General features: G+C 46.1%; 1 protein-coding gene across 2 annotated transcripts in view; it reads right to left on the bottom strand.

The window, feature by feature from the left end:
- ANKRD33B (ankyrin repeat domain 33B) overlaps window positions 1-25048 on the bottom strand; it is an 85939-nt gene that overhangs the window by 33776 nt on the left and 27115 nt on the right. Inside the window, exon 2 of one of the 2 annotated variants that reach the window (XM_081231734.1) lies at window positions 7864-7993. In XM_081231734.1, coding sequence (XP_081087860.1) covers window positions 7864-7993 — 130 coding nt within the window. Of the gene's footprint in view, window positions 1-6843; window positions 6883-7863; window positions 7994-25048 lie in introns of those variants that run through there. The other variant, XM_081231735.1, reaches the window with a different exon arrangement.

Below are 25048 nucleotides of genomic sequence, written 5' to 3'. Positions count from 1 at the left end.
GAGACAAAAGGTCAAGAGCGTTTCTGAGAAGGTCCTGATATCAGGAAGCCATGCAATGAAGCAACCCCCCAACTGTTGACTTCAAACACATCATGTTGCAAGAGAAGACTGTTTCCTCATCGTTGAAGTTTGTTTTGTTGGGTATTCAGTAGATTGCACCCAAAAGCACCATAGCAGATCCTAGGCTCCAATAGGAATCAAGGAAACACAAACAGCAAGCGAAGTCCATTTTGAGTTGACAAACTCTCGATCCTTGGGAATGTGGTGGGAAATATAAATTGGTACAGCTTTTCCTAAAGGCCACTCGGCAGGGGCAACATAAATGTGCACATTTAAAAGGTGTGCGTCCTTTGATGAAGAGGTTGGGTTCTAAGAATCTATCCGTGCATTTCTTCTCTTTCCTTCTCTGCCCTGCTCTGACCGCCACAGACCACAACTGCCAGGTTTCTTAACCCTGAAGTCTCAGTGACTGAGCAGGGGCCCGGTGGAAGGAGGGCGGGTATGAGCCCCTGTCCCCTGCCCACCTCCCTCCTCGAGGGGCTCAGGTGTCCCAGGTCCCAGCTCCTGGGGGCAGCCCGCCCGGGCTCTCTCTGTCTCCAGGGCCTGCCCCTGAGCTCTGCCGCCACCTCTACTCACAGTTCCCTTACCCATTCCTCAGCTTAGACTCTGAGCACACCTGCCGCTCCACCTGTTTCCGGCCGGGATGCTGACAGGTACGCCCTCCTCAGAGATGCGCCCCTCCTCCCCACCCCGTCAACACAAAGGGCTCCACTCCAGCGTGGTCTGAAACAGCCTCATTCAGAAACCCGTGCACACTAGACTTTAAATTTGGGAGATGGGGTTACGTGTGCCCTTGCCCGCCCTGTAGACCCAGCACTTAGCACAGCCCTTGGACATGAAGTGACTGCTGAATAAATATTTGTTTTAAAAGAGGATCTTGTATAGAATGGATGACCCATGGCTTACTGAACTGGCTCAGTTACTGGACTCGGGGGACACGGCCCCGAACACACCATCACTCGGGTGTGCTGCTGTAAGAGGCAGGGAAATCTCGTGTGCACAAGTCTACACGGAAAGATCTCCTAGATAGATGGAGTGAAAAAAATTAAAATCACAGTCTCTACAGAATTACCCCATTCACGTGAATAAAAGGTGCGTGCACACCCTTTGTGTTTAAAGGGAGAGAGAGTGAGTTCTGGAAATGTAACCAGCTGGAACGTGGTCAGTCAATGAGAGAATTGGGGAGAGTGAAAACGGACTTCTTTTTTTTATATAATAATACTTCTGTGGTGATTTTTCACTGTAAGCATGTATTACTAGACATCTTTTGGAATTAAGACATCATCAAATAAATAAAGCTGGTTATGGAATTGGATTAAAACGGGACATCATTTGATTCTATCAGCTGAAAGCCCAAACAGCCTCTCTTTGGTCAAACAGTACATGAAAGTCATGAGCAGATAGATGCTCAGTTGCTTTCCTTTATTCTCCCTTTGATTTAGTGACAGCTCTGTGTCCCTCCGACATCTCACCCGGGTCCATGAACTACCCCACCCCACCCCCAGCTCTTATACCCACTGACAGGCACCCTGGGTCACCATTTGGTATAGGAACATTTAAAGCCCCAGTTCTCAGAGTGAGGTCCTCAGACCAGCGGCATCAGCATCACCGGGGAACTCACTGAAAGGCACAGTCTCGAGCCCCACCCCAGACCTACACAATCCAGAACTCCAGAAGCGGGGCCCAGAAATCTGTGTTTTAACCAGATCTGGGTTAAAACATAGATTACCCACCTGTGGGTGACAGCGATCCCGCTTGTAACCGAGCAGGACCCTATGAGGCCTTCACAGGACAGGACCACCACCCCCCGTGTCCTCTGCCTGCCTCTTGTTGGTAGAAAAACTTTAGCCTCGTAGGCTTCCCCCAAGTTCCAAAGAACAAATTTAATCAGAGAAGTGAGAAAATGCAGAAACAAAGCAAACAGGCAAGCAAGACAAATTAATAATGGTTTAGCCATTAAACAAACTCAAGGCCCTTCAGTTCCTCCTCAAGGGCTATAGATGATAGAATCTGATCCATGTCCTTTAAGCTGTTTTGCAGATACCGAAGTCCCCCACCAGGTGGGAGAAGTTAACTGTATGCTACCCACAGGCATGTAGACCCCCAGACGGGTCGGAACCAGAAGGTTGATGATGCTGACTCCCAGTTACTTCCCACCAGCCAATCAGAAGAGCGTCCACGAGCTGATCACACACCCCACAGCCCCTTCCCTCACCCTGCCTTTAAAAACCTCTCCCTGAAGGCCTCTGGGGAGTTCGGGCCTTTTAAACACTAGCTGCCCGGACTCCTTGCTTGGTGCCTGCAATAAACACTGCCCGCTCCTCCACCACACCTGGTGTCAGGACACTGGCTTTACTGCCTGCGGGCGAGTGGACCCATGTTTGGTTCAGTAACAAGCTCAAGGCTGAGGACCAGGCTGTGTTCTAAGGTCATGGTGCTCTCAGAGAGGGAAGCAGCCCCGTGCGGTCATGACCTCCACCTGCGGCAATAAATTAGGGAAAAATCGCTTCCTTACATGGAAGCAATTAAGAGAAAGAAGGAAATGCTTTTTAATTGGACTTCTTTTAAAGTAGCACAAGAACCATACTCTCCCTCCTTCCCCTCCCCCTAAACAATTCAATCCTAAAGCTTTGGTGGGCAGAACCAGGAAGCCTCCCCCACCACCGAAGGCCTGGGTGGGTGTCCCAGGGCTCAGAGGCCCCGTGGGGGGAGCGGAGGCCACGCAGAGGTGAGAGTGGTTAAGAAACAGACACTACAGACAGAACTTGGACGAATCAGTCAATAGGCCGAGGATCATGGAAGCCAGGAAAAAGAGAAAATACGTTACAATATTTTGTTTCTATAAAAGAAGATGGAAAAGAACTTATCTACGCATCCAGTCATTAACAATGGTTACTACCTCTAGAAAGTAAAATGGGAAAGAACTAAGAGCGTGGAGCTAAGAGATCTTCACCCTTAAGTTTAATTGCTTTATGTGTTTAATTGCTTATGTGTTGTTTTTCTCCAAACATTGTGTATCGTTTTTTACAATCAGCTTATAAGAACATCAGCAAGGCTGAGTGGAGAAAGCACCCAGGACGGCCACCACGTTGCCAGCCTCCTGCACGACCCGGTCTGGGTCACCTCCCCGCCCCCCTGCCACACCCTCACCGCTGGTACCCATATACTTAAACACACCCCAGCCACGTGAGTCCTGCCAACTGCCCTCCAGTCTAACTCTGTCTGGAGGGGAGGCTCCACCGGGGACCACCAGTGCTCTTGAGGTCACAGCAGGAGGGCCATGAACACAGGAGTCTTGTCCCCTGTCCCAGTTTCCTGCCCATGACCAAAGCAATAGGGAGAAGCCTTATCGGTACTAGAAACCACAGAAGGACACCATCCACTGGCCAGAATTCCAGAAAGGAATTTCTGTCAGAGGCAGTGGAGACAGGAGCCAGCTGTAGGGAAGGATGGGGCATTACAGGGTTTTGTTTTTGTTTTTAAATTTTAATTTTATATTAGGGTATAGCTGATTAACAATGTTGTGAGAGTTTCAGGTGACTCAGCCATACATATACATGTATCCATTCTCTCCCAAACTCCCCTCCCACCCAAGCTACCACATAGCATTGAGCAGAGCTCCCTGTGCTGTACAGTAGGTCCTTGTTGGTTATCCATCTTAAATATAGCAGTGTGTACGTGTCAATCCCAAACTCCCTAACTATCCCTTCTCCCCACCCTTCCCCCCTGGTAGCTGTAAATTCGTTCTCTAAGTCTATGAGTCTGTGCATTACATGTGTTTGAGTAGACCTGGGGCAACTCCAGCGGTGCCCCAGGGAAAAAGGGGGGCTGCGGGGATGCACGGCGACCCACTGATGCCATTTCCCACGCCCAGGCACACGAGCCAAGCAGGAGACCTGAGGTGCTCCCATGCCCAGCTCCTGCGGCCAACAGAAACGACACCAGGTAGGGGTGTGTGGGGCTCAACTTGGCCGGCACAGACCGCTGCCCTACCGCATGCCTGCAGTCCAGGGACGGGAGCCGCTGCTGTGACTGCCCTCAGCCCCGCCTGGATTTCTCCCTCTGCACCCGAGGCCTCAGACCCGGAGCCTGGAAAGCACATGGAGCCCTTTCCTTCTCCCTTTGCTGGGCCTCTTTCTAACCTTGAAAGGACCTGTGTCATCCTTGACTTAAATAAACCAGTTCAGGGAAGCACAGGCTCTGCTTAAAGATAAGCATTATGGACTAACCGTTGTATTCCTCCAAGTTCCTATGTTGAAGCCCCGAGCCCCCAACGTGACTGTACTTGGAGATGGAGCCTTTGTGCGGGTAACTTAAGGTTAAATGAGGTCAAAAGAGTGGTGCCTGATCCAACAGGACTGGTGTCCTTATAAGAGGAGACACGAGAGACCTGGATCTTGCTCTCTCCACCGTACAAGGACACAGCAGGAAGATGCCACATGCATGCCAGGAACCAAATGGCCCAGCACCTTGACCTTGGACTTCCAGCCTCCAAAACTGTAAGAAATAAATTTCTGTTGTTTAAGCTCCCAATTTATGGTATTTTGGTAATAGCAGCCCAAACGGGCTAAGACGTCAGTATGCTCATGAAGAAAAAAATAAATTTAACCCAATGAATAGCATAAAAACAAACTAATGAAGAAATATGAAGCATTTCCACAGATCCTGGAGTAAAAGATAGAAAAGAAAAAAACAATGATGAGAGAAAGCTGTGACGTGAGGACCTAACTTACACCTAAGAGGGAACCCCAGAAAGCAAAAACAAAGCAAGGTAGATGCAGTGTTCAAAGAGATAACAGAAAAGTGTTGCCTAAAGTAAAAATATGCCTAATATAAGTCAAACACAGAGAGCAGGAATGGAAATATACGATAGTGACAGTTGGGGTTTCTTTTTGTGGGTGGTGGTTGGTTGGGTTCTTCTCAAGGATGGGGGGCAGGAGATCTTTATAGGCTGAGAAACAGGGTATCAACAAAGACAAAAATCAGGCTGGATTCAGACTATTCCTCTGCAACACACAAAAATTTTTTTTTAAAAGCAAAAGACAAGTTGTTATTTTCTGAGTGAAAACAAAATAAAAACATTTTCAAATAGGCAAGAATTCAGAAAGTGCCTCATGGGTATTAAACCACCACTAATATCCCTACACACATAAAGAGCTCTCGCAAATCAATAAGTAACCTTGCCTTCCTGTACTTTCTCATACTCTGAGATGAGACTCGTGCTCTCGTCCATGCCTTGGCCCTACTGCTCAGGAACGCCTGGCCAACCTTCTGTGTTCCGGCAGGGACTGGAGTCTGGCGCTCCACACTTTCCTCCTGCCATGAAGACCTCTTACTTAGATGGCTCAGCATTTCAAAGGCCTGGGGACCGAGTGGAGGCAACGTTTCTCCGACCACCACTCCTTTCATGTACACCCCTCTGAGTTGGCGTTCCGAAGGCTGAAAGCCAGCCCAGACCCACCTCTCCCCTATGGCCCACCATCACAACCACCAGGGCCTGAGCCTTCTGCCACTCGGCTGTGCTCCTTCTCTGCTCTCTGAAACAGCCTCTGTGCCCACCAGGATCATCTTGCCCCGTCACCACGCACCCAGCCTCATGCCACTCAAATGCATTCCCTTGCATTGTATCTAGACCCTAGATGACCTGGTCCCCTGCCTCCTCATGGGGCCACCCCTCCCCCATCCTAGACGCACATGGTCCTTGGCTATTCCTAAGACATGCCTGGCTCCCTATTGGTCCTGAGGCTCTGTGGTGCATTGGCTGGCATGGCCTCCCTCTGACCTCTGCAATGCCCAGCTCAATGCCCACCCCCTCCACGACCCCTGTCCCAAACCACCAGGCTAGACAGGGTGTTCTCATGCCAAGGCTCTCAGCGCACCCGTTCATCAGAGCCCCATCAGATGGCTATTTAGCTGGACAATTACTCAAGGGCAGAAGTGCCCTTCACTTCACCACCTGGTCCCTGCCCAGGTTCTTGGCCAGTGGGGGTAATGAGTGATAAGGTCATGGTCACTGACCGCCTCTCACAATATCCTTTTACTCTTTTGCTGTTCAGGACGTTGTGTACCTGGGCTTTCAAAGTCTGGAGAGCCTCTGTGGAGGGAAAGCTTCACGCCCTGACACCTGATGAGGTGGACGTGTGTGAGCACAGCCCTGACACCTGGCTAAGTTTAGGGGGTTTTCTGCCTTAGGCTTCTCGATTGAAAAGCAGGTGAGCACAGACTACTTCCCGTTATGGGGACAAAACTGCAAGATGCTGAGTCTCTGCTTCCCCTGGGCTCCGCAATCAGTCACCCACGCTGGATTAGACACAGGGGCCTATGATGCAAGACAGGACAGGGAAGTCCCCCTTGGGTGGTAGTGGCAGACATTCCCCTTCCAGAATCAACATGCTGTGTGGTTTGGGGCATTTTCTGCAGCGTCCCGGGCCTGAGTCCAGTTCTCAACAACTCTCAGCAACGGTGACCCACCTTCTTTAATAAACAAACGCCTTTTCTTCCTAACTCAGCCAGAAGTAGCTTCTCTGCTGGAAACTGAGAACCTGAGTGATGCAATAGACGTAATCTTGATGGCCAAGAATTTTGAAAGTGGTCTATTACAAACCCGGTTAGTACCACGGTTACAAAGGAAGTGCAGTTCTGAAGGGAGAAGCACAGTTTCATGTTTGTCCCCAAAATGTCCGAGTACAATTCCAGAAGGGGTGAGCTGTGCACAGGGCACTTGTCAATGCTGGCATAAAGACCCCCTCTGGAGATGAACATCCCAGGACGAAGTTCACTTACCCTTTACAAGGCGCTCTCACCACCAGCCTCACCTTGTTACACTGATACACTCTCCGCCAGAAGCCCCTGGTTTCCTTTACATCCCCAGGCCGAGTGCAAGGTTACCTCATAAACATGTCCACTTTTATACATTCACTGTCACCAGTGCCTCTTCCACTCATGAGTTCACCAGCATCTCCCGGATCCCGGGAGCACAGGGTGGGGTGCAGTGCTCTGGGGTAGGGGACGTGGAGCTGGCTTTCTGGTGCAGCTTCACGTTCAAAGACTTCGGGCAGTTTCAGAGCTAGCTCTGCGCCACACTGAGTCCTGCACTAGTGCGTAAACTGCACTTGGAACAGACAGCAGACCTGATGCCCTACGAGGTCTGTTCCTTTTGTTCTCACCTCTGTGCTCTGTCGCCTGTGCTGAGTCATGCTGGCTCGGCACCTTTTGTCAAAGAAGGTTGCCTACAGCCTGAAATATACAGGAGAGCTCATTCTCCAGACCCTGACCTTTACAGGTGTAACACCTTTCCATCCACATAGAGATAAAAAGTTGCAAAACAGAAAACAACAACTGTGTTGTTGGAGGTTTATAGGAACACTGTGACCAGACCTGCTCAGACAGCTGCAAGAACAAAAGATTCTGGCAGGAAGAAGTTTCCAACAACCAGCCACACTCCCTCCCCTTTTAGTATAAAAGAAGCCTGAATTCTTACTCGAGGTTCTTTGGGACGGGAGTCCACCTCCACCATCCTCTTGGTTTGCTGGTTTTCTGAATAAAGTCACTGTTCCTCACCCTAACACCTCACCTCTGGGTTGACCGGCCTGTCATGCAGAGGGCAGTATGAGCTTGGACTCAGCAGCACACTGTCCCAAACACACAAAGAGAATGTCACCCACCTTCAGCCCTTTCCTTGTCCCTCTTAGCAGTAAAGCACGACCTCTGATCAACGACATCCATCTGCCGTCAATCTCGGGAGCGAGGTCAAGTGCAGCCCCCAGCACCACTGCCTGGGAGGGGAGGGAAGCTGGGTCTTACCCGCCTGTGCAGCCGTGATGAGGGCCGTGTTGCCTTCGCTGTCCTGCCAGTTGACGTCCACGTGGGGGCAGTCTGCTAGGACCACCACAGTATCCACAAAGCCGTGGTAGCAGGCGACAATGAGGCCGGTCTAGAAATGAAGAGGGAAGCAGGTCAGAGAGCAAGAGCAAGCATCACCACCCCACACCAGCGTGCGTCCCCTGCCCTGCTGGGCACAACAGGCAGGAGGGAGGTGAGGACCCAGTGCCGGTTCTCAGCACCAGCTGGCCATGGTCCATTCACAGGTGTGTGCTGAGCGCTGAGAAGGGCGAGAGGTGCTGTGCTTGGAAACTTCAGGGACAAAGACCCCGCCCTCGGGGTGTTCGCATTCCATTCTAAGGGGGGGAAGAGGCATCAACTACAGACCTAAGATGTAAATGTGTTATGAAGTAGACTGGGTCAGGGCAGTTGTGAGCCCCGCGGCCACACAGCTCAGTCTGGAACAGGTGCTGGGGCGGGCTCACTGAGATGGGGCGCTGGGCACAGACCGAGGAGCTGGGGGAAGACGCCAAGGGGACCTGGAGGGGGAGGGGCGGGCAGAAGGCCACGGCTGGCTGCCCAGGGACCAGCCTGGAGGCTGGTGCCCACAGGTGGCCTCAGTGGCCAGGGCAGGACTGGAGTTTGCTCTGAGCGAGATGGGGAACATGTGGAGCGGTCCGCTGTCAACAGTCTGCATCAATTCTGGCTGCTGGGTGGAAAACAGACTCTAAGAGTGGGAGCAGGGAGACCAGGTGGGGCTGTGGTGACCCTCTTTCCTGGCACACAGCCCCTAAAACCCTCAGAGTTTGCTTTTTGGGTGCTCACGAGATGACTCTTGGTGAGGGTGGGTGCTGGGTGGCTTCAGGATGGGGGCTGGTCTCTAGGAGAGCTTATTAGAAGGTTAGATCTTTCAGCTCCACTGCCCCTCCCACCCCTACTCCTACCTCTGGGGTGGGGAGGAGAGGGTGAAAAACTGAGTCCAAGGACTAATGGCCAATGATTTAATAGCTGAGCAAATCATGCCTACTTAATGAAACCCCCATAACATCCTAAACAATGGGGTTCAGAAAGCTGCTGGGTTGGTGAACACACAGAGGTGCCAGGAGAGAGCGTGGAAGCCCCGCACCCCTCCCCCATGCCTGGTCCCGTGCCTCTCTTCCATCTGGCTGTTCCTGAGTTACAGACTTTATAATAAAGCAGCAGCAGGATGTAAAGCACTTTCCCAAGTTCCGTGAGTCGTTCTAACAAACTACTGAACCCTAGGAGGGGCTGCGGGAAACCCCAAACTTATAGCCAGTCAGGCAGAAGGTGGCCCGTGGGTCCTGCGACTGGCATCTGAGCTGGGGGCAGTCTTGGGTGACTGAGCCCTTAACCCATGGGGTCCTTGCTGACTCTAGATAGTGTCAGAATTGAATTGAATTGTTAGACACCCTGCTGGTGTCGGAGAACTGGAGAACTGGTGTGGAAAAACGACATGGATTTGGTGTCAGAGAAAACCCCAACGCTTGACATCAGGGAAAAAAAAAACACCACAGGGTGTTTTTTTCTGCAGATGCTGGACAGGTGATGACAGTGGTCATCATGCACCAGGAAGCAGGACGAGAACCCGACGTGCTGGCACCCTGACCACAGATTTCTAGCCTCCAGAACTGTGAGAAATAAATTTCTGTTGTTAAGCTACCCATTTTACGGTATTTTCTTATAGCATCCCAAGCTGATTAAGTCACCTTGTAAAAAGGATTCAGTGAGATCCTAAAATTCAACCCAGAGTAAGAATTCAAGATCCAGAGTTAATCAAGTGACTCTGAGCCCTGCCAGCTGCACCCAACAGCGCTTGGGGACGCAAACCTTAAGTTTAGGGCAATCCCACAGTGGCCCAGCTCTATTTTTACCAGATTTTTAATCAGAATGTAATTGTTCATGGAATGAGGAGAGGGCATGGGCAACCCCTCACGTTTATCTCAGTAAGGCTCCTAGTTGCCCGCCCTATATATTAAATGTCAAATATTAGAATTTTTAAAGTTTTAGAGAATACCATTCATTTTTTAACACTGACATGCATACTTCCGCAAAATGAACTCTATAATTCTGTGACTATAGTAAAGGCTATCTAATACCTTCCTGCTTGTGCATTCTTTGAAATAGGTCATTCTATCTACAGAATGAAATGTTTCACAATAATTTAATTTTAAGGTGAAACAAGCATGGAGTCAGCCCAGGCAGGCTCTACTTCTAAGCTTTCAGTGTCTCTGGTAACCAGAGGTCACTGCCACCGACACCTGCATCCTCCCAGCTAACTTGTCAGCTCACTGCTTCATAAATGGTCCAGAAAACTTGGGATTCCCCACATCGTCAATGCTGCAATCTTACTTTGAGTTTCTTTGGATGACAGTATTTCTCAAATATTCTACAATCATTTCCTGACTTACAAACGAGGCATGTTGTACAAAATATAGCCACTTCCTTTTTATATAATTCCACAAGGAGCTCATATTTACTACAGAAAAAAACTCCAGAAACATAGATTAGAAAAAAAATTTTCAGTCCAGACACACAATCACACACACACACACACACACACGCTCACACTTTAAAAAAAATTTTTAAACCAAAACACAGGATTATTTCCTATATGTTTGTCAGGAATATACAGCAACATCTACCAATAAAAGTAATTCTGTGTCAACATTTCCAGAGGCTGGGGGGTATCATACATATTGCAGAATCTTAGTTATTTAATGGATCCGTATTCTTGGACTCTGAGTTTTTTTTTACTGTTTTTCTCTATTATGAGTCAAACCTGCAATGAAAATTCCTAGAGCTGAGACTGTGTGCATATCATTTCTTATTTTCTCAGAGGACATTCTTAGAAGCTGTATTTCTGGATTAAAGGAAAGAGTTATTCTGAAAGTTTTTTAACACATATTTCAAACCCGCCCTTCAGAAACGTCTCAAAGGAAAACCATAATTCAAAAAGAGTCATGTACCAAAATGTTCATTGCAGCTCTATTTACAATAGCCCGGAGATGGAAACAACCTAAGTGTCCATCATCGGATGAATGGATAAAGAAGATGTGGCACATATATACAATGGAATATTACTCAGCCATAAAAAGAAACGAAATTGAGCTATTTGTAATGAGGTGGATAGACTTAGAGTCTGTCATACAGAGTGAAGTAAGTCAGAAAGAGAAAGACAAATACCGTATGCTAACACATATATATGGAATTTAAGAAAAAAAATGTCATGAAGAACCTAGGAGTAAGAGAGGAATAAAGACACAGACCTACTAGAGAATGGACTTGAGGATATGGGGAGGGGGAAGGGTAAGCTGTGACAAAGCGAGAGAGAGGCATGGACATATATACAGTACCAAACGTAAGGTAGATAGATAGTGGGAAGCAGCCGCATAGCACAGGGAGATCAGTTCCGTGCTTTGTGACCACCTGGAGGGGTGGGATAGGGAGGGTGGGAGGGAGGGAGACGCAAGAGGGAAGAGATATGGGAACATATGTATATGTATAACTGATTCACTTCCTTATAAAGCAGAAACTAACACACCATTGTAAAGCAATTATACTCCAATAAAGATGTAAAAAAAAAAAAGAAACATCTCAAAGGACATCTACTTTCACCAATCCTGCCAACCCAACCATTAGTTACGGATTCCAGGGAATTCTCTGGCAGTCCAGTGGTTAGGACTCTGCACTTTCACTGCTGAGGGCCCAGGTTCAATGCCTGGTCAGAGAACTAAGGTTCTGCAAGCTACGTGGTGTAGCCAAAAAAAAAAAGGATTCTGGTTGAAAGGAAGACTTCCCTTTGGCAGGTAATAAATAAAGGGATGCTCTCCAGGGCTCCTGAAGTTCCTGGTTCTTTTGGAATCAGCTTCTCCTCCACTTCTTCCTACCCCAATCAAAAGTGGGTCCGTTCTAGAACCACAGCCCCTTCCAGCCCCTAAGGTAAGCCTTCCCTAAATGTGAAGTAAGCCCCTTCTGATGGTGGCCTTGGAAATCTTAGCATAACCTTAGGTCAGAAATGAAGATTATCAGGAAAAAAAAATAGATAATGAAATTTAAGGGCTCAGGATAAAATGGTATTGAACACAGAAGGAGTAGCTCTAGTCTCCACAGAGACTTCCATTACTACTAAATATCATTACCTTTATCACCTATTTTCTGGGAATCTGTTCCAAACGGCTGACATTTCCATTTTTAAAACTAGTGTTTAGCTATAACTTAAACTCTGTTTTGGCTGGGTCATCTTGGTGCCCCCAACAGGAAGCTGGGAGGGGAGCTACAATCTTTAGCAGCCCCTGACCATGGCCTCCCAAGACCATTCAACAAAGGACCTGTCACAAAGGAAAGTACTGTCCACCACCGAATCGTCAGAAGGCCACTGGCACGTGGTTCCCTGAAGCCACAGACAGCTTATTTTTTAAATTACAAACAAAGCATTCATGAGAATAAAATATTATTATTAAGGGGAAAAAAAGTAAGCTACCTACAAGTGGAAGCCCCCATTTAGAGGTCAGCTAGAAACTCTAGTCCCTCGAAATACAGCCTTAATTTTCAAAGCCTACATACAGTGGAAAAGTCAGAGCAATGATAACAGAATAAAGTTGAGATGTTTCTGCTTAAAAATTGTAAGCATTTGTACATGAAAAACTAAAGATAAACAAACTGAAACCCCATTCCTTGTAGGAAGAAAGGATGATATAACAATAGGGTTCTAACAACATCATTTATTACATTAACAGATTAAAGGAGAGGGGGAAGAAAGAAGATCATCCTCTAAGTGTGTTAAACCTCTCAATATACACTCACACAGACACACACACTAGCAAATGCACAGAAAACATCTGGAAGGATTGCACCAAAATACTGAATTAGCATCCTCTGTAGAAGAAAGGGGAATAGAGGTCTGTTAGTTTTATGTATACCCAGATATTTGGTCAAACGTTACTCTAGGTGTTTCTGTGACACTATTTTTTGGATGATATTAACATTTATATCAGTCGATGCTGACTAAAGCAGATTACCCTCCATGACGTGGGTGGGCCTCATCCACTCAGTTGAAGGTCTGAACTGAAAAAGAATGACCCCCCCGCCCCCGCAAGCAGGAAGGAATTCTCCTGGCAGACTGCCCTTGGACTCAAGGGTCTCCAGCCTGCCAGCCACCCTGCCTGGACTTTGGACTCACCCAAGCTTCCACAATTGTGTGAACCAATTCCTTAAAATAAATGTCTCTATCCCCCCCATATACAGAGATACAGATATAAATGGACAGCTATGGATAAATCTAACTATATAGCTGTGTCTCTCTAAAAATCAATATATGTATATATGTATCTATCTAACCATGTATCTCTCTATATGTCTATAGATACACACACACCACACACACACTCTCTACTGGTTCTAGCTCTCTGGAGAACCTTGATTAATACAGGGTAGTTGGGGAAGGAACACTTCAGAGAACTAATTTCACTTTTCACTCCATTTCGGTAGCATTAGAATTCTTTACAGTACGCGGGCCTCTCACTGCTGTGGCCTCTCCCGTCGCGGAGCACAGGCTCCGGACACGCAGGCTCGGTGGCCACAGCTCATGGGCCCAGCCGCTCCGCGGCATGTGGGATCCTCCCGGACCGGGGCACGAACCCGTGTCCCCTGCATCGGCAGGCGGACTCTCAACCACTGCGCCACCAGGGAAGCCCTGTTATTGTGTTTTTAACTTGCATTCTCCTGACTGGCAGTCAGATTGCAGATCTAATCAATATGTGTATTGGCCATCCTCACTTCCTCTTCAGTGAATAATTTATGTCCTCTGCCCAGTTCCTATTGGCTTCTTTTCCTTATTGATCAGCCTGAGTTCTTTATATATTCGCAGTCAGCACTATCCAACAGAAATATAACGGGAGCCACAAATGTAAGCCACGTATTTAAAATTTTCTGGTGGCCATGTTAAGAAAAGCAAAAAGAAATGGGTGAAATTTATTTTAATAATGTAATATTTCATTTAACCCAACATGGCCAAAATATTATGATTTTAACATGTAATCGACATTAAAATTTTTCATGAGACATTAATGAAACAATAGGTCCTAAGAAGATGCCCTAAGACATGCTTAAATTGCCAGGAATAGGCTTTTGTCGCCTAGAAAGGGGCAAAGGGAACTGCTGTGGAGAGTTGTGGCCTCAATAATGTCAAGCTATAAATAATAAATGAACTCAGAGTCTAGCAGAAAAATAAATAGTTGGAAGCTCACCACCTAGTGTGTTTTGCTGTCCTGAGTAAGCCTTAGGATTCTTCCAAAATGTCGTTATGGACATTCTCCATTCTCTTTCATTTATGCTATTGTTGGCATGTAGAGGGTGCATACTCACCCAAGTATGTGCTGGGCCAGGAAGGAGCTGGTGAAGGCACACAACAAAAACTAGATACACAACAAAAACACAAGGACAATTGGTTGTGGTCATCGCTAACTGTTCCCACGTTATCTACGCCTCCCGCCACGTGGTAGAATTGCGTTTATCACTCATTTTTGACCTCCGACTGAACTCTCTGATTGGCTGGTGAAATGCAAGCAAAATGGCATGTGTCAGTTCCAGGCAGAAGTTTTAAGGGACAGTGCAGGACCTGCCACATTCCCTTTTCTTTTTCTGCCTTGACTCTCCCTGAAGCTGAGAGCCGGAATGTCTCTCTCTGAGCCTGGGTGTGTGCAGGCACGGAGCCCAGAGCCCCACCATCACCTCCAGCCAACCCGCAAGAGCGTGAATGAACAAGAAGCAGGACTTGGTTATTTTAAACGCCAGAGATTTGGGGCTGTATGTTATCACAGTAAACATACCCTATCCAAACACAACTTATTATATCATATGCATAGTAGTGTATATTTATAAATGTGTCAATAGTTACTCTTTATTTTTTCCTTGGAAAGAACTGTTTTTTAAGATTATGTCTTTGCTACTTGATTGGGCATAAAACTTACTTTACTTTATAAAAATGACAGGGATAGGAAGTTTAGGGTTATCTTTTTAATTTCTTTCTTAGCCTGAAAAATAAAAATTTGGTAACCATGTCATGCCACATATTCCAAAAACATCTTACATGAGGCCAGTCTACCAACCGGGGAACCACTGTTCCGTGGGTACCATTTAGTGCCTGAGCGTGGTGCCACCCAGGGCTTCTGAACTAAGTCCCCATGGTTGGGTTCTCCCCAGAGCCATCCCTTGTCCCTACCCCTACCCTCAGTTTCCTTGCCTCCGAGCCTCTGCAGGTCGTGCAGGCACCTCTGCCTGGGGCGCCCTTCCTCCCACCCTCCAGCCCCCATCCCCCAGCCTGCCTGGCGCACGTCCGATTCTCCTCCACATCTTGGTTCAGCCCTTTTCTACCCATCTTCTGATGCTCTCATTGGGCTGCCATGCACATTCCACTCCTCACTGGGAGGTAAGCTCCACATGGAGAAAGACCACATCCTTTTAACTTTTCCCCAGCGCCCCATGTCTGCAAGACACTCAATAAGCATTTACTGAATGAATGAAATGCCCCTGAGATGTGTCAGAACCTCCCACCTCGAGCAAGTATTCGACTTACTCTGAACTGAGGTGCTGACACACGATGACATGAGCTCCGGGCTTTTTATCTTACTTCCACCTTCAAGTAAGGAAATGACCTGAGGTCCCAAGAAAACCTCAAAGAAGACACTTGCCTTTAGTGTGGTAAGTATCGCTCTAAGCTGGTGCTTTTGATTCGGGACTGGATAATATAGGCATGAAAACAACAGCCACATTCAAAGAAAACGAAAGCGGTCGGAAGGATTCATTGTAGGGACATCAAAAGTACGTCAAGGGATCTGTACCTGCAAAAGCCTGAAAGCAACCCAAATATATTATACATGGAGATGACGGGCTAATGAAACACACACTCTATGTGGCACTATGTCACCCCCAATAGAAATGAGGCTAAAATGAATGAGCTGATGTGGAAAGATCTTCACAGGGTAGCATTAAGTAAAAATAATAATAACCACAGGTCAGAACAGTGTACATTCAGCCCTTCATATCCACGGGTTCCACATCCTTGGATTCAACCAACTGCAGATGGAAAATATTTGGGAAAAAATTCCAGAAAGTTCCAAAAGGAAAACTTGAATTGCTGTGTTCTGGCAACTATTTACATAGCATTTATGTTGAATTAGATATTATACATAATCTAGAGATGATTTAAAGTATATAGGCGGGGGACTTCCCTGGTGGGACAGTGATTAAGAATCCGCCTGCCAACGCAGGGGACACAGGTTGGAGCCCTGGTCCAGGAAGTTCCCACATGCCGTGGAGCAACTAAGCCCATGCACCACAATTACTGAGCCTGTGCTCTAGAGCCCGCGAGCCACAACTACAGAGCCCGCATACCACAACTACTGAAGCCCACGTGCCTAGAGCCCGTGCTCCACAAGAGAAGCCACCACAATGAGAAGCCCGCATGCCGCAATGAAGAGTAGCCCCCTCTTGCCGCAACTAAAGAAAGCCCGCGCTCAGCAACGATGACCCGACGCAGCCATAAGTAAATTAATTAATTAATTAATTTTTAAAAATAATAAAGTATATAGGAGGATTGTGTAGGTTCTATGCAAATACTACATGATTTCATATAAGGGACTTGAGCATCCATGGATTTTGGTATGGCGGGGCAGCCCTGGAACCAATACCCCTTGGATACCAAGGGACAACTGTGTATGATATGACCTCTTTTTGTGTGAACTTCTAAAATGTGTGCATGGCTCCTGCAATGGCACTGTTCATAAAAGATCTTTTATTTTTCTGAAAGAGGATACAAGAAATATAACTGGCCACCTTCAATCCACAAACTGTGAGACAGGAGCCTTCAAAGCTGTATTATGTATTTGGGATCTGTTTCAATGTCCTTTCAAGGCACTTACTTTTTTTCATTATATAAATAAAGTAATATTGGCAGTGAGGTTACAGGGGATATTTAATTTTTATTCATGCTTTCCTGCTTTAAATAAAGAGATGCCTAATAAACTTTTAGAAATAACAAACATTACTAAAGATAAAACATATACAATTATATCAGCAGAATTCTTTCAGCAGCAGGGCTTATCTTTAGATTAGAAGTGGATACATTCAAGGTTGTCATAATTCAAAATAATTTCCCTATGGATTAAATTGTGCATAAAATGTGAATTTTACTATCACTGGATTTATAATCTTAGATTGCTGGTGATTTCAGGAAACTACTTTGATGAACTATAGTCTCTTTTCAAACCCAGTTTTTTATACACACACACACACATATCTCCAAATACTTCTAATTCTAATTCATTTATATACTCCTAAGGCAAAGGGTATATATCTCAGAAGATTGTCTAATTTTCCCAATAATGACTGTGAGTTTCAGATAGTCCCCTTACAAGTATTCAGTGCTGGAAAACCATACCTGTTGACTAACAGCTGACCTGAAGGCAGGTCAATTGTCATCAATAATAACATGTTCCTCTCACCATTTATTTACTTAATCTTTTTGAAGTTAGCCTTGGAATTTTTACAATGGATACACAAAGCTCAACAGAGACCTTTAAAGAGAGAGAACAGTTGGAAGAGCAAAATATAGAAAACCAAATGGAGCAGAAACCGCCCTCCCCAATGAGAACGAGCTCCCACGGGGTGTGCTGCCCTAGCACCTATCCACACATCAGGGGCCTGGTCTTCCAACCCTAGTCAAGCCTTCAGCACATACAGCCCCAGCCAACATCTGACAGCAACCTCACATAGAGACCTTGGGTCAAAACTGCCCAGCCGAGCTGCCCCTGAATTCCTGAGCCTCGGGAACTGTGAGTGAAAATAAATGCTAATTGTTCTTTTAAGCCACTATATTTGGGGGTGATGCCATGCCGCATTAGATAAGTTAATACAAACACCAGCAAGTCCTAAGGATAGACTATCCAAAATCCAATCACAGTCTTCTGAAGCCCACAGGTTCTAAGACAATTTTTTTAACACCTTTATTGGAGTATACTTGCTTTACAGTGGTGTGTTAGTTTCTGCTTTATAACAAAGTGAATCAGCTATACATATACGTATGTACTCATATCTCTTCCCTCTTGCAACTCCCTCCCTATTCCACCCCTCCAGGTGGTCACAAAGCACCGATCTGATCTCCCTGTGCTATGTGGCTACTTCCCACTAGCTATCTATTTTACATTTGGTAGTGTATATATGTCCATAACACTCCCTCACTTTGTCCCAGCTTACCCTTCCCCCTCCCCATATCCTCAAGTCCATTCTCTAGTAGGTCTGTGACAATTTATGTTAATAAATTCATCCTGAGAACTGGATCCTTGGATTCAGGTTGAATATATGCTTATATAAAGAAATACATAATTAAATAAAATGTACTAGTATTTCATTAATAATCAGCCATTGAAGAGCTACTACTAGATATTATGCTAGTTACAAGAGAGATATAATTAATGCTACAAACCAGCCAAGAAAATTTTCCTTTTGGGCTTAAATCAAGACTCATTACATTCTCAGAAGACATGAGAACAATGTTATTTTTTCCTTCTTTCAAAAATGTTCTCCTTTTGAAATTTAAAACAGTTAAAGAACATGTTTTTATTATATAATCTTATATGTTATCAAACATTAGTAAAAATGAGGTATATAAAGAATTTCAGTCATGAGGAAAGGCTTAACTTAAAAAATGAAAAATATATATACTTAAATAAACTAGGCTGCAAAATTCTGCATCAACAATGCATGAAAAAAAAAAAACCTAGTAAGAAATGCACCAAGATTTCAGTAGTGATTGATTCTGGCTGATGACATATAGGTGACATCTTTTTCTTTATACTTTTCTGTAGTAAAAAGTCCCATTTTTCCTATCATGAACTTACTTCTGTTTAATAATCAGAAAATTTTAAAGTTTTAAGGAAGGAAAGTTCTGATAAAGCTTCCCAATCTCCTGCTTGCAGTAAATGGCAAGTTCATAGGCTGGGAGGAAACAGTACAAACAAGAGAAAGCTGCTGCTTAATCTCTTCCGGAAAGAACCGGGGAGGGTTTAAATAAATTGACTGTCCAGCAAGCAGTCAATAAATGAAAAACAAATTGGACCTTTCAGGATCTGTAGGTTATGATCCGCTTTATGAATTTCTTACAAAAACCCTCCATAAAGTTTCAAGAAAGAAATCCAAGTTGTCTATTACGTTGGCCTCAAAGAATTGAAACCCTTGTTGATGTTTAACTTACTCCAAGTGCTTCTCAGACAACGGTCCGTTCTACTCATGATAATAAAACTCTACAACTGTTTTTCAAGGCCATTTCTTCCTCAAATATTAGGTCTGCAATGCACAGATACTGGGTTGGGTCACATAGAAGGTGGCATCACTTAGTACAATCCAATCCAATCGATGGAAGATAAACAACCTGGGTAATTATTCCCCCAAACAATCTACCTACTGTGTTCTGACTGGTTCAGGGTCGACCCTGGCCACTCAAATTGGGGGTCGCTGGACCAGCAGTAGCAGCATCGCCTGGGAGCTTGTTAGGAATGCAGACCCTTGGGCCCCAGCCCAGACCTAGTGAATCAGAGCCTACATTTTCACAAGCCCATGGCTGGTCTATAGGACATAAAGTAGGAGGGCCCCTGGGGCACAGGCTGGGGCTCTCAGATGGACAGTGATGGTTGCTATCACTACACCGGGGAGCCTAGGGTACAGACTTCTCGGTCACATCTTCCGGGATCTCAGAAACAGAGCTCAGCTTGCTTTTCCTGTTAATTTTAATTTTGATTGGTTTTGCTTTTCATGGGGAGGTGTGTCCACTTTTTGTCATGCCCAGTCCCTGTCATACATGTATCAAATGCTCACCTGGTCCTGGCCCAGGTGCCAACAGTACCCTCTCAGATGCCCCCTGAGTGGTCCTGTCTGCCACCTGCTCCCTGATCCCTCACCCTAAGTCATACCTGGTCTCACCAGGGCGAATCGCATCCTCTTGTCTGGGCTGGGATGGAGAAGTCACAGAGAGAATGTGAGAGAGCAAGATTTTGTGGTTTGTAACTTGCCTTATAGATTGACTCTTAGCCCTACAATGTATGTCATAGAACGAACGCAATGGAAAGCAGGTTCCCAGGGGAGGGTGGTGGCACTGCTTCCGGAACTCCCTCTCCCCCAACCAGGAGCATTTGGTCCCCATCCAACAAGCTAGTACTGATGGTCTACAGGTACCTGGGCTGGGTGTTGAGAAGACAAAGATGAACTTTGGAATCAGACAGTCCTACCCCTTAGGAAATTCAGCTTGAGGAGACAGGAAAGTCAACAGTGATGACAAGCTTTGCCCCAGGGGACAGAGGACAGAGAACTGGAAACAGTTCCAGGCTGGGGGAAGGCACCCACCCAGCTGGGCCTGGTTAGCCAAACAAAGGCAGGAATCCCAGGGTGCCAGGGAGGACGGCGACGGTGGTCCAAGTGTCAGACAAGCAAAGGCTGGGAGCTAACAGCTCGTGGGGAATTGGGGAAGTTACAAGTAGATTCACCTGGCTGCCCACACAGGAGGGAAAGGTAGCTCATGAAGTCCCAAGGGTTGGCATGGGCTAAGGAGTCTGAATTGCACCTGAAGCTAATGGAGAACCACTCAAGGTCTTAAGCAAGATGTGTCATGAGCAGACTTTCCTTCTAAAATCCTGCTTCTCAGGTGAGAGGAGAGGTGGAAGGGGGAGCCTCCCCATTTTCTTCTTTCTACTTCCAAAAGAGTCATTAAATATGTGCCCCCCCACTCGCCTTTTTAAACTGATTTGGCAACTCCTTTGTGATTTAAGGTGTAATTGAAACTGACTTCTGTCTGTCTGACTCATGGCTGTCAGGGCGGACAGCTTCAACAGAACATTCTGGGCTTAGGGATGTCTGTGCTCCAGGTGTTCCTTAATGTCTTGCAACTTGATTTTCTTTTTAATGTAAAAATTTAACTTACAACCTTTCCAAATGTGAAGGTTCTTGATATCATTAGTCATCAGGGAGATGCAAGTTAAACCCACACTGAGATACATCCACCAAAATGACTAAAATTAAAAAGACTGACAATACCCAATGCTAGTGATGGTTCAGGGCTTCCCGCAGGTGGGAGTGTAAAATGGAACAACCATATTGGAAAACTGGCAGTTTCTAATAAAACGTACCACACGCCTACCTTACGATCCAGCAATTCCACTCACAGGTATATTCCCAAGACAGAAAAAGTCTATATCCACATAAAGGTGTGTACAAGAATGTTTAGGGAAGCTTTAAATTGCAAACAACCCAAATACTTGTCATCAAGAGATCGGATAAGCAAACTCTGCTATATTCAAACTTAGAAATACCACTCAGCAACCAAAAAGAACAAAATCCTGATACAGGCAACAATACAAACAGATCTCAAACTCATTACATGGAACAAAATAAGCCAGACACAAAAAAGTATATGCTATTTGATTCCATTTAATGAAATCCAATGACAGACAAAATTGATCTATGGCAATAAAAAAAAAAACAGTGAGGGGGATTACTATAGGTGAGAAATTTCTAGGGTAATGGAAACATCATATATATTGATCTGGGTGATATTTATATGTTTATATTCACCTGTCAAAATTCATTGAGCCGTACCCTTAAGAGTTATGCATTTCTCCGTGTGTAAACTGTATCTCATAAAACACAACGTAGCCAAAGATATGCAAATGGCCAAAACCACCACGAGATACCACTTTACATCCTAGAAGCCTACTAGGATGGCTACAGTTAAAAATAAAACAACAACAAACAGTAAATAACAAGTGTTATTTCTCCACAGGGAAAGCCGTGGAGAAAGTGGAACCCTTGGGCACTGCTGATAGGAATGTAAAACAGTGCAGTCACTATGGAAAGCAGTTTGGTCATTACTCAGAGAGCTAAACATAGAATTATCATATGATCCAGCAATTCCACTCCTAGGTGTACACCCAAAGGAATTTAAAGCAGGGGCTCAAACAGATATTTGTACACCTGTGTTTGTGGCAACATTATTCACAATAGCCAAAAGTCAGAAACAACCCAAGTGTCCACTAACAGATGAATGGATAAACAACATGTGGCACATCCATATAATGGACTATTATTCCTTTAAATTAAGTAATGAAATTCTGAAACATGCTACAACACAGATGAACCTTGAAGACATTATGCTAAGTGAAAGAAGCCAGATATGAAAGGACAAATATTGTATAAGTCCATTTGTGTGAAATATCTAGATTAGGCAAATTCATAAAGACAGAAAGTAGATTAGAGGCTACCAAAACTAGGGGGAGGAGGGCATGGGGAGTTCCTGCTTAATGGTTATAGAGTTTCTGCTTGGGGTGATGACCAAGCTTTGGAAATAGATAGCAGTGACGATTGCACAAGATCATGAATGTAATTCATGCCACTGAATTGTAAGCGGGTTACAATGGTTAAAACAGGGATTTTACGTTGTATATTTTACACATTATACTAGTTCATGGTGATAGAAATCTGAAGGGTGGGGCCTGGGGAGAAAGGACTAAGAGGAAATTTAACCATGGTGATACAGATGCTTTTTATCTTGAGCTGGGGGATGATTGCACAAGTGCATGAATTTGTCAAAAATCATCCAGGGGTCCATTTAGAATCTATTATGCGCTTTACTGTATGCAAATTGTACGTCACTAAACAGCTATGACCACAAAACATGGTTAAAAAGCAATAAGGCATTGGTAGCACTGGGAAGGGTGTGGCAAAGGAAAAGCAGGGCCAGAGGTGGGAAACCAATTACAAACATCCTCTCAGTCCCCCAGGTAGACATGGCTCCACTGATTAAGGTGAGGGCCTCGGGAGGCTGAGAGGGAAGCCAACCCCGAACTCATGAGGCAGAACAGACGCGTGGATGTGGGAGGGGACGAAAGGACAGGGGAATGGCTTCTGACTTGGGGCCCTAAGAAAAGGTCAGTCATATGCCAAGAAAAGAAACACTGCAAGAAAATCCAGGACTCTTGGTAAACAAATGAAGGCCCAGAAATCTGCAGCCAACTAAAAGAAGCATCACAGGGACACACAAGATACATTGAACTTGAATCAGAGGTTCCTAGTAGAAAGTATAATTTCCAAGGGTACTGGTGCCTATGAAGTCGTTTTGTTGGCGTGTTTCAATTTGTTTTTCTCTGCCCAGGAACAAGTGGCCTGACTTATGCCAAAAACAATGTGTTCCCCAGGTACATGCGAAATAGGATCACCGCAAACTCTCCCATGAGTCAGTGAACACAGTTTCTTCTATACCAAGGAACAGATCTCGGGACCCTCGTCCCTGCTCTGGCATCCTCCACCGCCTCCGTCCTTGTTCCATACCTCATACCTGCGCGTCCAGTAAGAAGGGGAAAAAATGAACAATGGGCAGATTTCCAGCGTCCTAATCATCCGGATGGTGGCAGCTCGAAAAACTGGGACAAAATATCCACTGGGGGTACAGGGATGAGCCCAGAAGGGCGGCATCGCAGGCAATGATGAAGCTCTGAGGATCCCTTTCACCTGCGGAGGGGCCCGTCAGGACGCCCCCGCCCTTGGTGCATCCTGCCTCCCAGAGCCCTCTTCTGAGACGCCTCCCTCCCCTCAGGTGTCTGAGCCATGACCTCTCTCCCTCACCTACTCACTAACCGCCTGCCCTGGGTTGAATTGTGTCCCCCCGAAAAGATATACCCAAGATATACCAAGTATATCACAGGTCCCAAGTATATCCCCTGGGACCTGTGAATGTGACCTCATTTGGAAATAGAGTCTTTGTAGATGGAATTAGATTACGAATCTTGAGATGAGATCATTCTGGAGATTTGAGACACAGACACAAAGAAGAGAGAGGCCATGTGAAGATGGCCAGAGATAGGAGTGATGCAGCTACAGGCCAAGAATGCCTGGGGCCATCAGAGGCTGGAAGAGGCGAGGAAGGATCCTCCCCTGGAGCCTTCGGAGGGAGCACAGACCTGCTGGCACCTTGATTCCGGATTTCTAGCCTTCGGATCTGGGAGAGGATGAATTTCTGTTGTTTAAAGCACCCAATTTGTGGTAAGTTGTTACGACAGCCCTAGGAAACTGACACATCGATGCTCAGCACCACAATCACCCTGCATCCTCGGAGCATCTCTTCCACCTGATCTTCCCCCTCCTCTCCCGCTCAGGATGACACCCGTGGGTCCAGCCTCATCCACCTGCAATGGCAGCAAGAAGCCCCCATCAGACCATCTGCCTCACTCTCCTCCACCCTCTACAATCCTGTGTTCTCCCAGCTCAAAAAAGTCAATTCCTGGGCTTCCCTGGTGGCGCAGTGGTTGAGAGTCCGCCTGCCAATGCAGGGGACACGGGTTCATGCCCCGGTCCGGGAAGATCCCACATGCTGCGGAGTGGCTGGGCCCGTGAGCCTGCGCGTCCGGAGACTGTGCTCCGCAACGGGAGAAGCCACAGCAGTGAGAGGCCTGCCTACCGCAAAAAAAAAAAAAGTCAATTCTTGCAAATCCCTGGTTACCCTCAGGAAGAAAAGCCCAGGTTGGCCCCTGCCCCCGTCCCCAGCCTGAACGGGCACCATGAATGTGGGAGACACCTTTGTGGTAGAGGCAAGTATTGTTTGGTGCATTTGCAAAAAATAAAATCCAACCATGCTGTGCAGTAAAATACTCAAAATGCCTGGTAATTTGCTCAGTTTTTTTATTCCTCCAGCCACTGGTAACCTCAACTTTTAATAAACGGAAAAATATGGCTGATTAGGGAAATGAACGAACGAATACTCTGTAAATAGAGTCCTGTGATATGAATGCTGTTCCTTCGAAGTCGCTGAATGCAAAGAAAACAAACCACCTGGGCCACTGGCACCATCAAAGCGCATCATCCCACATCGACAGCAGGGAGACCCCAGGCCTCGCCTGAGCTTACGGTTCTCTGGAACACGAGTTGTGAGCAGAGCCCGTCAGCTTTCAGCCCACTTACTACACCAAGTTCCTAATTCCCAAGTAAGGAGAATTTTACATTCACAAGAATTATTTATCCACGGGAAGATGGTGCCCTGGCATGGAACACACCTGTAAGTCACAGACTAATGAACAGCTAACACTGATGCTCCCCTGCCGCCTCTAATTCA

This window comes from Mesoplodon bidens (genome assembly GCF_964165515.1).
Source record: "Mesoplodon bidens genome assembly, chromosome: 4".
Taxonomy (NCBI): domain Eukaryota; kingdom Metazoa; phylum Chordata; class Mammalia; order Artiodactyla; family Ziphiidae; genus Mesoplodon; species Mesoplodon bidens.
Note: the sequence above shows the minus strand (reverse complement) of the source record. Positions and strands in the feature narration are given on the sequence as shown.